Genomic DNA, 14,447 nt, shown 5'->3' with positions numbered 1-14,447 from the left:
CCCCCGGGGTTGAAAGATATTGATTATGACTTTGGTTTTGACTTTCATATTCTTTTTGCTGGAAATAAAAATGTTATTTTTAGATTGTGAAGAGGAGAATGTCATCGTTCGATTTGGAACTTTACCTTCTCATATAGTTGAGATGCTTTTTCATCTAAAAGTTAGTAACTAAACAATGCAAAAATAAATATACATTGCAATAAGGACATCGTTTTATTGTATTGGTTAATACTGTTACAATTAGAAGTATTCCACAGAGTCAAAATGAGAAAACTTAAATCTGGGGAAGAATATATTTAATTTATTCTCTGAATGTTATTCCCTGTTGTCAGATGTCTTAATGAGATGTTTTTTGGAGTTTACATTGGGACGGAGTAAAATGATATAACATTTTGGAACAAACATGCAACCAAGCATCGCCCAGGTAGAGGACAAGATAGCAAAAATTTCCGTGGCTACTGTGTACTTGGTGGTAATGGAAAGGTGGGCTGGTATGAAGGCCAGCCAAACACTAAGGAAGGCCAACATGCTGAAGGTAATGTATTTGGCTTCATTAAAGTTATCCGGAAGCTGCCTAGCCAAGAAAGCGACTAGAAAACTGAATATAGCTAAAACACCAAGATAGCCCAAAGTACACCAAAAGGCAATCAATGATCCCTCGTTGCATTCAAGAACAAGAATTTCAGGTTCGGTTTTATTGTTGTATTGGGGGTACGGTGGGAAGAATAAAAGCCAAAAGGTACAAATAAGAGACTGTACAAAAGTTCCCAAACTGATTACTTTGTAGGAAAAACTTGGATTAGCCAATTTTCTAAAGTTGCTGTTTGGTTTGGTGGCTCTAAATGCGATCATAACCATCAGGGTTTTGGCCAATACACACGACACACAAAGGGCAAAAACCATCCCAAAGGCTACCTGCCGTAGAAGACACTTTTGGCGTTGAGGATAACCAATGAAGGCCAAGGAGCACAAGAAGCAAAGGGAAAGGGAGATCAGAAGCAGACAACTGATGTTATAATTGTTGGCACGGACAACAGGAGTCGTTTTATAATGAATAAAAAGCCATAAAATGGCTAAAGGGACAAGGGATGATACAATGCTGGTACATGCTAATGTGATTCCCAACGGCTCTTCAAACTTGAGATATTCAATGGGTTTTGGCAAGCATCTGTCATTTTCTGGACTTGGCCATTCATTCCATGGGCATTTAAAGCATTCAGCAGAGTCTAAAAAAAAAATAATAATAATAATAAAAGTTCACTGCCCTGAAATGACAGCTTTCTATAAAGCTTTATAAACGATTTGATCAAAAAGTTGTGGACACCTGACCATCAACCCTATATGAATTCGTTGTACATCCAATTAAAAAAAAAAGTGGAGGTTAGTTTGGGGTTGTTCCCTTCCTTTGTGAATATGAAGCTTCCACTCTTCTGGGAAGGCTTTCCACAAGATTTTGGAGTGTGCCTCTGGATATTTCTGTCCATTCAGTCAAAAGAGCATTTGTAAGGTCTGGTACTGAGGTTGAACGAGAAGACCTGGCTTGCAATTAGCATTCCAATTCATCCAAATCTGTTCAGAAGGGTTGAGGTCAGAACTCTGTGTAGGACACTTGCATTCCCATGCACCAAACTTACCAAACCATGCCTTTATGGAGCTGGCTTTGTACACAGGGTACGGTCATGCTGGAAGAGAAAAGGGCCTTCACCAAACTCTTATAACAAGGTTGAAGGGACACAGCTATCTAAAATGCCTCTGTATACTGTAACATTACAAGTACCCTTCACTGAAAGCACCTGAACTCAATCACTTGGAGAAGTGTCCATATACAGTACGTTTGGCCACATAATGTCAGGGTGATGATCAGTTATGCACAAACTTTTGCCCATATGGTGTCTCTTTTACCGACTTACTGGTCTTATTGGAAAACTCTCCATGTGAACAGGGGGTACACTGGAAGCAACAACTTGGTTCTCCTTTAATGAATGCCATTCTGAAACCAGATGGACAGTTGTCACTGCAAACCGAAACTGGCACCTGGGAAAGGAATTAATATAAAAAAACAGAATAAATGCCAAGGATACAATTTTTTGTTTCCATGTTGGGTATACAGTATGACGGGGCTTTGATTTACTCAGCAGTTTCTAACTTATAGCACCTGGTGGGTGAATGGGTGAATCATGGGTGAATCATGGGTGAGACTATCAATAAATAGGCCCCTTGTTGTGTCTTACACCTTCTAATTTAAATATAGCGAATCGAGAAATATCCTTTCAGGTACAGTGTCCTTTTGTGAAACATGGTATACAGCCATAGGCAGGGCCGGATTAAGAGCACATGGGACTGGTGCTCTCGGTCGGAAGGGAAGCAGCAGGGGAGGCTCTCTTATATGGTGGCTGCACACTCCTTGCTGAGGCCAGCGTGCGGCCACCTAATATGCCTGATTAGAGAGCCACCAGTACCTCTGCCTGATTGTGTTCAGCCCATCGGGCATGCCGAGGTGATCCATCAGGGCATATTTTCACGGGTGGGCCTGGAGCTGGCGCTCCATTAGCCCCTATGTTAGTCTGACCCTGGCCATAGGAACAGGTCACTCCTTTGAAGACAGTCAAGTACGCATCCTAGAAAAGGATATATATTGTGTCTGCCACATACAATGCTGTTTTAACACCTCCCAGCTCCAATTATGAAAAGGCAATCAACACCTGGTTGCGATTAACAGAATATGTAGATTGGAACAACATTCACCATATTTATTCCCAGATAATGTTTTGTACAAGTCATTCTGATTTGAGAAAGCTGGTCGCATGACCAGTGAAACGCCTTCAAGAAATATACAGCAAGTCCAGTTGCCTTGACTTATCTTTTACAGATATGCTCTTGGTAGTCAAGGCAGCAGCATTGTTTGCTATGGAAGAAAATAATCTTGGCATGTGTAAAGGAATAAAGAGAGGTAGGGGATAGATGAGTCTAGTAGATGACATCTCAGGCAGGGCTGACAACGCTGCCTAGGATTTTACTGCAGCAGATGCTGGGTTGCCAGAAACAAAACAGAAGGCTCACTGGATTTCTGGATCTTTTTCTGTTCTCGTAGTGTTTTTAAAAGGAAAAACATGAAAACATGTACTGCATATATACACATACAAATACACAATTGTGTAACCTTGGTTGAAAAAGAAGACAAAGCGTTCACTTCTTGCTGTGTCAGGAGCCCACATAAGTATCCCATCCCTGACACTGCTAAGAGGAATTCAATTTTTGGATGTGTGAATGAGAGAAAAATGTCAAACATGAATTACACCCAATCTTACTGCTGGACTTCCTGAAGACCATTGCAAAGTACTTGTGTTGATTGCCAGTGTGTGATTGCCAACAGATGAACTTCGATAACTTCCCACTTTGATCTGTCTCATAACTCCATCTTGGCCTTGTTGCCAGTTTACAATATCGTACGCAGGCGGAGGGTCCCCATTATAATCAAAGAACAGTTCAGCTCCATCGCTCAGGTTTGCCCGAACATTCTTCATATAGTGTAGCATCTGAAAAATGCAAAAGGGGTATTTAGAGCTAGTCTGGAAATTCTCTTCTCATTCAGGGCCCACCATCAACATGAGAATGCCCTCACACGTTCATTGTAGGTACTCTTAATATGAAGAGCTAAAATAGGGTGGTGTGACAAAAGTAGCCTTAAATAATATGACCAAAAGTTGGTGGACACCTGACCATCGCACCTTTTTGAAAATGCTAAATATCCTGTTCCAACACCATAGCCATAAATATGGAGTTGTCCCCACCCAATTGCAGCTATAACAGCCCCCAATCTCCCTGCACACGATTTTGGAGTGTGTTTGTGGGAACTGTATGGTCTGGGGTTTTTTTTGCATCTATATACATTTTATCTTGTAGGTATTGGATAAAGAAATGTATATTTTTGAGGAGTCCCATAAGAGTTATTGTTAGGCTTTGTAGTAATTAACTTCAAGTTCTTTATCAAAGATATAGTTCAAGTCTTACCTGCCATGGTCGGAAGTTCCAGAGTCCCGAGCAGCTTCTATTTATAAAAGGTCCATTTCCTTTTTTGCACATAGAAAGGTCATGTGAAGCCTGAGCTATAACCTTCACAGCACAGTAGAGGTAGTACAACCATCTTAGATCGGTTACATTACTCATACCAATCCTCAAGTTTTTAACTTTCTCTTCTAGTGTGCAGGCTCTTGGTGGCTTTTCTGTTTGAAATGTTAAGTTTTGGAATTCTTTGACTTTGCAATCCATGTTGCCCTCCAAGAACATATTGTCCCATGGGTCTACTGACTCATTAGAGAACCTAATTATGTTGACAAATTCCTGAAACCCTTCAAAATAGTCACTGTGAAAGGCAAAGCCTACAGTACCTAGGAGAAGGTTCCAGTATTTTTAATTTAGTAGGATAGAAGATGTAGCCCACGCTTCGCTGGCGACCCAAGTCTTTCCTGTAACATTATGTTTGATGAGGTCATTAAATAAGGAAATCAACTCAGCCGCAGATGCGAATATGACCACAGCTTTGGCTGTCGATCTCTTGATCGTCTGAATGATGTGAGGGATGTTACGATCTGGACGGCTGCTCTGGATGTAGACAATGAACTCCACGCACACTCCAAATTGTAAGATAATTTTTTGAAGGATCCTAATGCCATGAAATCCATAGTCATTGTCAAAAGCGATCAAACCCACCCATGTCCACCCAAAATGCAACACAAGGTGGGCCAGTCCTTGTGACTGAAATACATCACTGGGCACCGTCCGGAAGAAGGATGGAAATTGTGTCCTATCGCTTAGAAGATGACTGGTTGAAAGGTGACTGATCTGTTGTGCAAAGATAACCAAAATTAGTAAAAGTAGCAAAATTATATACAGTATATCTATTATTTCTATATGTTTAATTATTTGAGTAAATTCCATTTAAACTCTTAGTTTATATCAGCTAAATACATCAAAACAAAAGATAGTTAAATACATTGTATCTTAAAGTTAATTTTCTTTCTAAAGCAGCTACAACCTGAGTAGAAAAGTCTGTCCCCTGCCAGCAGCTGCGGAGACAGACCATTGTGTAGATGTCAGAGCATGAAAGCCCAACTACAAACAAAAGTTTTCATTTAATTTTGGATAGAGTAGGAAAGGGTTTGAGCCTATGGGGGTGATTTACTAACCTAAACACACACACACACCAGGTGTGTGTGATTTTCACACAGCAAAACATATTTATCAACCAAAAAGTCTCTAAAAGCATATTTCCACTAATGCCATATATGGAAAAATCATGCACATGATGCATATATAATGCTGCTTCACAGTTTAGACAAAAATGGTTAGCTCATGCATTTACATTCCTGCATTCATCAACTCAAGCAACATAACATAGAGCTAATTTACACCACATTACCTTGCAATTCATTGCAGGGCTTTGCACAACACACCTGCTGGGTGTGTACACACTACAAAGGTGTTTCGATTCCTCCCATAGATCATGCTGGGAGGGAACACACTACAGAGGTGTATACACGTTCGTGGTGTGTTTAAAAGGTTAGTAAATCAACCCCTATGTGTCCTTATTGGGGAGGTTTATCCTGTCAGTACAAATGTTAATGGTAAATATCTTTAATGGGGACACCTAGAAAGGCAGATATACATTTTTGGTAGTTGTGACATTTTTAAAAAAGATTTTCTGTCCCAGTGACAGGCATTCCCCCATTTTTTGTACAGGTGTCATAGTAACAGAAATAAAGAGAAAAACTCTCAATGGGGTGTGACAGGTTAGTGCTGTGTCACTATGGTGATTGGTGTGTTTGGTGCCCAGGACTCTCGGCCAAAGGGGCTGAGAGGATCCAGAAAACATATAAAGGGTTATTCACTAAAGGGTGAAGGGCTTGGAGAAGGCAGGAGAAGAGAACAATCTAGGCCAAAATAGCTGATTTGGAAAAATTCTCCAATTCAGCTCACTTTCCCTGTTCTGGAGAATCAAGAAGACAGGACCATTTCCCAGTTAAAGTAAAACATCATCACCGCTTCTTAGGCAAGAACAGGATGCAGAACAATTTTGTCATGGTAAATTTGACAATACAGAGGTCTGAAAGAAAAAACCTGAAGTTCCTAAACATGTCTAGACAAGTAGTGTCCGCGTAGTAATGCACAAATGCGTTTATCGCTTCTTCCGCTGCTTTCAGTTCTAGGCGATGGCATATGAAATGACCCCAACTTCCCTTAGTGTATTGGTCAGAACAATGCGCTCCCCATCCATTTTGGCTGGCGTCATTGGTAAATGTAATCACCCCCGTAATGTTGAGGAGCAAACCTTGACTCAGTTTGGAAGGCCTTGTCCACCATGTTAAAGAATGTTGATAAATAGGGGAAAATATGCCTTATTGAGAAGAAGAGCTGCCATGGCCAGAAGACTCTTTAAGAAAGATTGTGGGGCTGAACTGAGACTAAATGGGAGGCATACGGGCTGGTAGTGAGCATTCTGAACGGCAAACCTGGTATACCGGTGAAATGTGGGATGGATCACAATGTGATCTGAAGGTATGCTTCGGCTAGGTCTGTTGATAGCATCCAATCTGATGGTCGTACAACTGACATGACGGTTCATAGACACTCCATGGGAAACTTTGCTGGCTCGATGAAAGAGTTTACATACTTCAGATCAAAACAGGTCTGGGAACACTTTGTCTTGTGTTCTCGTAGTCAAATAATAACAGGAGTGTCCTGGAGCAAGGACAAGAGAGAACACGGTGCGGGCCGGCCTTTCAGATCTATTTCAGACATTTCTAACTTGAGCTTTCTTTTGGTTTGTCTTCTACTTAGTTCCTCTTTATGTAGAAAAAAATGTAAGCCCAACTTCAGCTAACACCTTGAAAGCAATTGCAGGGATAATTGTTTTAAAAAAAAGTTCAATCCTTCGACCTCCAAGGACGTGTCTTACATGACATGGCAATCACAGGGATTAAAAAAAACAACAGTTTTAAAGCAACCTAAAGCAAGTTTTAAAGCAAGTTTTAAATTAGAATCTGATCAACTCTACAATGTGGCCCATGCTTCCTTTGCTCTCTGCATCCTCAAGAGAGCCTGGCACAGAAAAAATTAAATACCTTCGTACTGTGCACCACACTACCCAGATTCAAAGCCATCAGTTCCTAGCCAGCTGTGGCCGTGATATTTTCAGATTGGGCATAGTTTGTCCCCGGTTTGCTTGGTCTTAGTGCAGGGAGGGCATTAGTGGTTCTGAACCTGTCATGCCGTACAGTATGTGCTATCACTTAGGATAAAAACATTCAAACTTAGTTTAAAAACATTATAAGATATACAAGGGTCAATCAAAAAGTATTGCCTCCATATCTGTAATGTGAAATTTGAGTGACTGGGAATGATTATGTACCATGTTATAGAGGTGCCCACTAATGTATGCTTTTCATTTTCAGATTGAGTAATTAGAACCATAAATCTGTGGCTAAAAAAGGAGCTGTAATTGAATTTATGGAGAAAGAGGGGTGTGCACCTAAGAAAATCCATAATCAGCTAAAGAATGTTGATGGGGGCGCTGTAGTTGAATTTCGGTCTCTCCTTCTTGTCCACTACAGCATCCCCATAGACACTCTTTAGCTGATTATGAATTTCCTTTACAGCTCGTTGTTTCAGCCACAGATCCAAGTTTCTAATCACTCACTCTAAAAAAGAAAAGCATACATTAGAGGGTAAGTACACCTCTATAACCATTATTGCATGTGCTTGCAAAAATTTAACGCAATTAAAGTCACGCAACATACTTGTGGATATCTGCTCAGGCCTAAGATGTGAGCCATGAGGATGGAGTAGGTAGAGGTTGAGTGTCCAATGATGGCAGCCAGCCGCTCCTTCTGTTGGCACTGGAAGTTGGGTATGGCTTTGTTCTGCCCAGACAACATGCATAAGGTGCCCTGCAGCTCCATCTGAAGAGTCCGGCAGGCATCATAAAATCGGAAACCCAAGGTGATGTTGGGGAGGATTCTCGGATCGCCGTTTATCTCCTTCACTGCGTACCTAAAGGTCTGTAGCTGTAAATATCTATCCAGGAAAAAACTAAGAAGAAACATTGTTATTTTATAGATCACAAAATATTGACAATGTTACAAAAAAAATAAAAAAAAAATATATATATATTATTTTTAGAAAATGTAAGCACTTCAGGGCCAGCATGTTAAACCCCCTTCATTACCCGGCAATCTTTCAGTTTTCAAATAAATTTTATAAAATTTGTTCAAGACAGCTTTGTTTTGGTGGTATTTAATAATCATTTTTAAACCATATGCAGGAAAAATACCAGATAATGTGAAAAATAATGTTTCTCTCACATCCTGTTATGGAACATAGCACATAAATATGCTAGGACAGTATGAAACCCCCCAAAATGACCCCTTTTTGGAAGGTAGACAACCAGAGGTGATCTTATTTTTGCCACAATCTTTTGGGAAATAAAAAACATGCCGGTAGTGAGGGTGATAAATCTTGCAGCTTGGTAATGGTGCATGGTGGTTAGAGCAGAGACAAAATGGAGCCATTGCTTGTCTTGCTGTATCATTCCTGGAGGCTATAAATCCCGCCACCACATTGGTTTTTCCTAATAAATATGACATGGGTTTACACAATGATAGGAAATCCAACCCCATTGTTTTTAATCACAAAAGGAAGTTCTTACTCTTTGCAGATGATTGGTCCTGGTTTCTGCCTGAATGACATCTCGGGGTATGTATTGCCTAAATGAATATTTAATGACGCACCAATAATGACATCCCCTTCTGCAGATACCCCCTTCATATCTTGTGTTTGCAGGGAGCAGCTCTGTCCAGTGGAATAATTGTATGTTGGAGAGAAGATATACAAAATGAGGTGCCAGGGGGCCTTCTGAAAGAGGGTCACCAACCTGAAACACAAAAACATGGCGTTGTCTATTGTAGTCATTTTCAATTTAAGTCATTTTCAATGTAATTGATTGTCAACCAATCGGATTTGATTAAAAACCATAACTAAACAATATTTACTTTGCCAAAGTAAAGCACTGTGTATCATAAACAATTGTCCTTTTTTCAATGCTGTTGTCATCTGGGTTTCCTAATGGTAACAACAATGGGCCATGTCTGTGCAATAGGCGTTGGCACAGTCATGTGTGGTCTTCTTTGGAAGAGTGCTTGACAGTGTGACAATGCAGAAGCGTATGAGCAAACTGTGTGACCAGGAGGCAGGTAAAGAGAATAGAATTTTGGGGTGCATTAATAGAGAGATCACTGCCAGGAGAAAGGAGGTCCTGATTCCTCTATATAGATCTTTATTATCACTAGAGGGATCCCCAGCAGGAGGAAGGAGGTCCTGATTCATCTATATAGATCTTTGTTATCACTAGAGGGATCCCCAGCAGGAGGAAGGAGGTCCTGATTCATCTATATAGATCTTTGTTATCACTAGAGGGATCCCCAGCAGGAGGAAGGAGGTCCTGATTCCTCTAACTAGATCTTTATTATCACTCGAGGAATCCCCAGCATAAGGATGGAGGTCCTAATTCTGCTTTATAGAGCTTTCTGTGCTGGTCCCCATGCTGTTTAATCCATTCATTAACGATATTGGGGAGGGGGGTAAACAGCCATGTTTCAGTGTTTGCTGATGATACCAAAATCGGGAGGGTAATAGACACTGAATCAGACACTATAACATTACAGGGGGATCTGGATAAAATAGGGGAGTGGGTAACCACATGGCAGATTAGGTTTAATGTAGATAAATGTAGAGTTGTGCACTTTGGGGTTAAAAACAAGAAAACGGATTACACACTAATGGGAGCTCCCCTCGAAAAGTCTGAAAGGGAAACATTGTAGACCACAGACTGAATAATATCTCGCAGTGTCAGGCTGCGGTAAACAAAGCAAGCAGAGTCCTTTCCTGTATTAAGAGGGGAATGTTTTGCAGGGACAAGTCCGTAATTGTGCCACTTTATAGATCACAGGTTTGGTCTCATCTGGAGTATGCGGTCCAGTTTTGGGCACCAGTGAACAGAGGGGATGTCCTTGAACTGGAAAGAGTCCGGAGGAGGGCAACCAAACTCATAAAGGGGATGGAGGACCTGAGCTATGAGAACAGGCTACTAAAATGAAACATGTTCTCCTTGAAAGTAAGGAGATTAAGGGGGACATGATTTTCATCTATAAAATGTTTACCGGGGATAGTAACATTAGCAGCAAACTCTTTACAATTAACTCGATGACAAGGACAAGAGGCCACCGATTAAAATTAGTGGAGAAAAAATTTCAGCACAAGGGGCGAAGGGGGTTCTTCTCAGTCACATCAGTCAGGGTCTGGAACTCGCTGCCACATGCTGTGATTTCGGCTGAGAGTGTGGAATCATTCAAGAGGCGATTGGACGATTTCCTCAGGGACCGTAATATACAGGGGTACAAGTACTCTTAAAATTGAGAACACACAGGGACCTAAACATACCACACACCAATACCACACCCATACCATACACAAATAGGTTGGACTTGATGGACATTTGTCTTTATTCAGCCTCAAATACTATGTAACTATAGTTATCATTGAAGGGATCTCCAGCAGGAGGAAGGAGGTCCTGATTACTCTACTGTACTGTATATATAGATCTTAAGTTAGACCTCATTTCAAATAATTACCATATTTTTTGCTCCATAAGACCCCCCAAAAGGCAGGCAAAAATGTCTGTGCGTCTTAAGGAGCGAATGTGTGAGAGCTGAGGCAGCGGGGCTGACAGTGTACCTAGGGGTGTGGAATCGCGCCGGGCGAGTAGTTTTTTTGTACATTTAGCCCTGCTCCTGACGAGCAGAGCTAAATGTATAGTATGAAAGGAGCAGCGGCGATCCTGTCCAGCCCCCCCCCCCGCTGCTGTTTTCAGGGTCCCCCGCTCCTCTCAGGGGGACCCGTGACCACGGCATAGGAGCTCACCATAGAGTCCGTAGAGCAGTCGTCTACTCTGTGTGATCACTGAGACAGGTGGCGCTGTAATCACAGGACCACCTGTCTCAGCTGTCAGGAACTACACAGAACCCTACCCCACGTCTTATGATCAGGTGCGTGTTATGGAGCGCAAAATACGGTACGTATTTCTAATGTTCACCTCAAAACAGTATGAAAAGACCTTCTACAGTGGTATGGTATTTGTGTAATGTTGTTGCATGGTTGTTGCTACATGTCTCACATGGCATTGCCCAGCGTCCCATGACTTTTCTGACAGTAGTTTGCCTATAGGTGCTAAAAATGATCAAGTGTTACAATATGATTTCCCACCCCCCATAGAGTTTAATGGATTCAACTCTAAATTCCAAGATGGGGTGAGAGCGGTAGTCCAGATCTCCAGCATGCTGTCAGCACAGGGCAGCTTGATATATTCTTCTTCAATAGGAAAAAATATTCTTTATTTTTTGCAGCCAGACTGCATAGCAATAGCACAAATAAATATATGGCTTGAATTGCACTTTACCCACTAGGCCCAAACAAAAGTAAAAAATTAACCGCAGCAATACTGTATTATTCCCTTTATACCTAGAAAGATCATTGCAAGGCAACAGCCAAATACTATCACAGCATACCTCATCGTGCAATCTATCCGATGAATGTGCAATCAGATGGATATTGCAAATCAATACTCCTAATATATATACATGTAGATGTACAGTATTCCCGTCTGATATATTAATAGAAGTATGCCATAGGGATCAGAGAAACCTTGCCTATAGGCAGCCTGATAGTAAACGGTGTTCTTGGGTGGAAAAGGTTAATTATAGAAAGTCGCTGCTGGACACGTCCGGTGGGCTTTCTGTTCCTAGAGAATGGAGCTAATTCCTACCAATTATCTGCAACAACACAGCTGATTTCAGCCTAAGGGATATGTATCATATAGTCCATTGTTGTCTGCAGTGTATCTATGTATGAAATATACACTGTGTGCACAATTATTAGGCAAGTTGTAATTTCGAGGATTCATTTCATTGCTGAACAGCTACAGAGTTCTCGGTCAATCCAAAATGTAAATAAACCTCAAAGCTGAACATTTAAGAACGTAAAAGTGAGGTTTTGGCTTCCTTAGGAGAATATCTATGTGTACACAATTATTTGGCAACTAAATGGAAAACTAACATTTGTCCGTCTCACTTGTTTATTTTCATCTTTTAAGGTCGGAATAATAAACAAACAACTCAAAATTTACAAATCAACATTTCTGACATATTCAAAAATAAAATCAGTGACCAATATAGCCCCCCTTCTCCTCAATGACAGTCATCAGCCTTCCATCCATGGAGTCTGACAATTTCTTCATCTGTTGACGATCAACTTTATGTGCAGCAGCAACCACGGCCTCCCAGACACTGCTCAGAGAGGTGCACTGTTTTCCTTCACCGTAAATCTCCCATTTAAGAAGGGCCCACAAGTTCTCAATCGGGTTTAGGTCAGGTGAGGAAGGCGGCCATATCATTATTCTTTCATCTTTAAGGCCTTGACTGGATAGCCACACAGTGGAGGATTTTGATTCATGTGATAAAGCAAACTGGCAGAAGGTTTGGGAGTTGATTTTGAGTCCATCTTCAACCCGAAAAGGTCCATCTAGCTCTCTTTATTAATACCGGCCCATACCAGTACCCCACTTCCACCTTGCTGGAGTCTGAGTCGAAGTGGAGCTCTGTGCCCGTTACTGATCCAGCCACGGGCACATCCATCTGGTCCGTCAAGAGTCACTCATCTCATCAGTCCATAAACCTTTGTAAGATCAGTTTTCAGATATTTCTTGGCCCAGTCCTGACGTGTGTTCAGTGGTGATCGGGTTTCAGCCTTCCTTACCTTGGCCATGTCTCTGAGCACTGAACAAGTAGGTTGCAGTTCTGGAATATGATAGCGCTGGAGGATAACGGGTTCCTGGTAGCTTCACGTTTGATTCTTCTCAAATATTTGTTATCAATTTATTGGCGTCTTTCTTTCTCAACACGTTTCTTGCAACCCTGTTGACTATTTGCAACAAAACGTTTGAGGGTTCTGTCATCACGCCCCAATATCTGAGCAATTTCAAAAGTCCTGCATCCCTCTGAAAGACTTTTTGCTATTTTTTACTTTTCATACTCAGCTAAATCTCTTTTTTGGCCCGTGTTGCCTTAGGAAAAGAAGCTGCCTAATTATTATGCTCAACGTGATGTTGGGTTTTGATCTCCTTAGGCCACACCCTCACTCATTACACAAATACACATCACCTGATATGCTAAAATCCAATAATCCTTAAGTTTATACAGCTTGGAGTTGGATAATATGTATAAAAAATGGTGAATTGGTCAAAATACTCACTTGCCTAATAATTGTGCACACAGTGTATATCAAATCTTCTCAGATTGATTTTATATACAACAATCTAATGCTGTTGAATGTGTCAATATGATGAGTGATTATTAATAATCACAAATAATCTATACTGTAGGTATATAAATTATAGAAATGAGAGAGAGAGAGAGAGAGAGAGAGAGAGCTCTTAAATACCATACTTAGGGGGCGAGGAAGATGGCCGCTTAAGAGACGAGCTCCGGGTTCGTATTCGTGACAGGACATATTAACACGACCAGAGGGACCGCCAGCACATAGTATTTACATCCCCGTCTTCCTCTTGTACCGGAGACGAGGATGAACAAACGTAAACATAAGGGAGGGCCGAGGAAACTGACAGATTTCTTTAAGACTGCGAGGCCGCCTAGACGCCTCAAAGATGGCGCCGATCTGCCCAGTACCTCAGCAACGTCATCCTCGGCCCTTAGGAGGGAAGCTGGAAATCATACTGAGACGTCCACTATAACTCCGGGCAGGGCCGGCCTTAGGCCTTTAGGCGCCCTGTGCGAGAAAGCTTTACAGCGCCCCTCAGTGACCACACCCCTCAGTGACCACACCCTTGAGTGGCCACACCCCAGGTAACCACACCCATTTATTACCCATATTTTTGGTAAAATATAAAAAGCGGGGTCACGTCGGGTAAATAGACACCAAACATGTCATGGTTTAAAATTGCGTGCACCCGCGAAATCGCAAAAAATAACCATGCCCAAAATTGACCATAGGTGACGCTTTAAAAGCTTTTACCGCTCATCAGTTTAGTGTTATCAGTGATTGATAGCCCTACAATTATTGCTCTCATTCCGACGTTTGCGGCGATATGTAACGTGCGGCGTAATGGGCAAAATCGTCGTTTTCACACGTATGCGCACCCGACGCCTGTTTGCATGCGTGTATGTATGGGGGGGACTTTAAAAAAAAATGTAATTCTTTTTTATTTGTAACTTTACATTTTTGGGGGGGAAACTTTATTGCTATCACATAGGGGGGTTAGAAAATCCCCTTATGTGATAGCAAAATATGTGACAGGTCCTCTTTATGGAGACATCAGGGGT

General features: G+C 41.5%; 1 protein-coding gene across 1 annotated transcript; it reads right to left on the bottom strand.

Moving 5' to 3' along the window:
- Positions 1 to 315: 315 nt before the first annotated feature.
- Positions 316 to 11,623, bottom strand: LOC108790652 (extracellular calcium-sensing receptor-like). Its single transcript, XM_018560963.1, is given in 7 exon segments — positions 316 to 1,226; positions 1,911 to 2,034; positions 3,309 to 3,536; positions 4,012 to 4,842; positions 7,797 to 8,088; positions 8,705 to 8,929; positions 11,619 to 11,623. Coding segments are annotated over 7 exon segments (2,616 nt in total).
- Positions 11,624 to 14,447: the final 2,824 nt, after the last annotated feature.

The sequence above is a fragment of the Nanorana parkeri genome, unplaced genomic scaffold (assembly GCF_000935625.1).
Source record: "Nanorana parkeri isolate BGI_ZX_2015 unplaced genomic scaffold, ASM93562v1 scaffold491, whole genome shotgun sequence".
NCBI classification, from domain to species: Eukaryota; Metazoa; Chordata; class Amphibia; order Anura; family Dicroglossidae; genus Nanorana; species Nanorana parkeri.
Note: the sequence above shows the minus strand (reverse complement) of the source record. Positions and strands in the feature narration are given on the sequence as shown.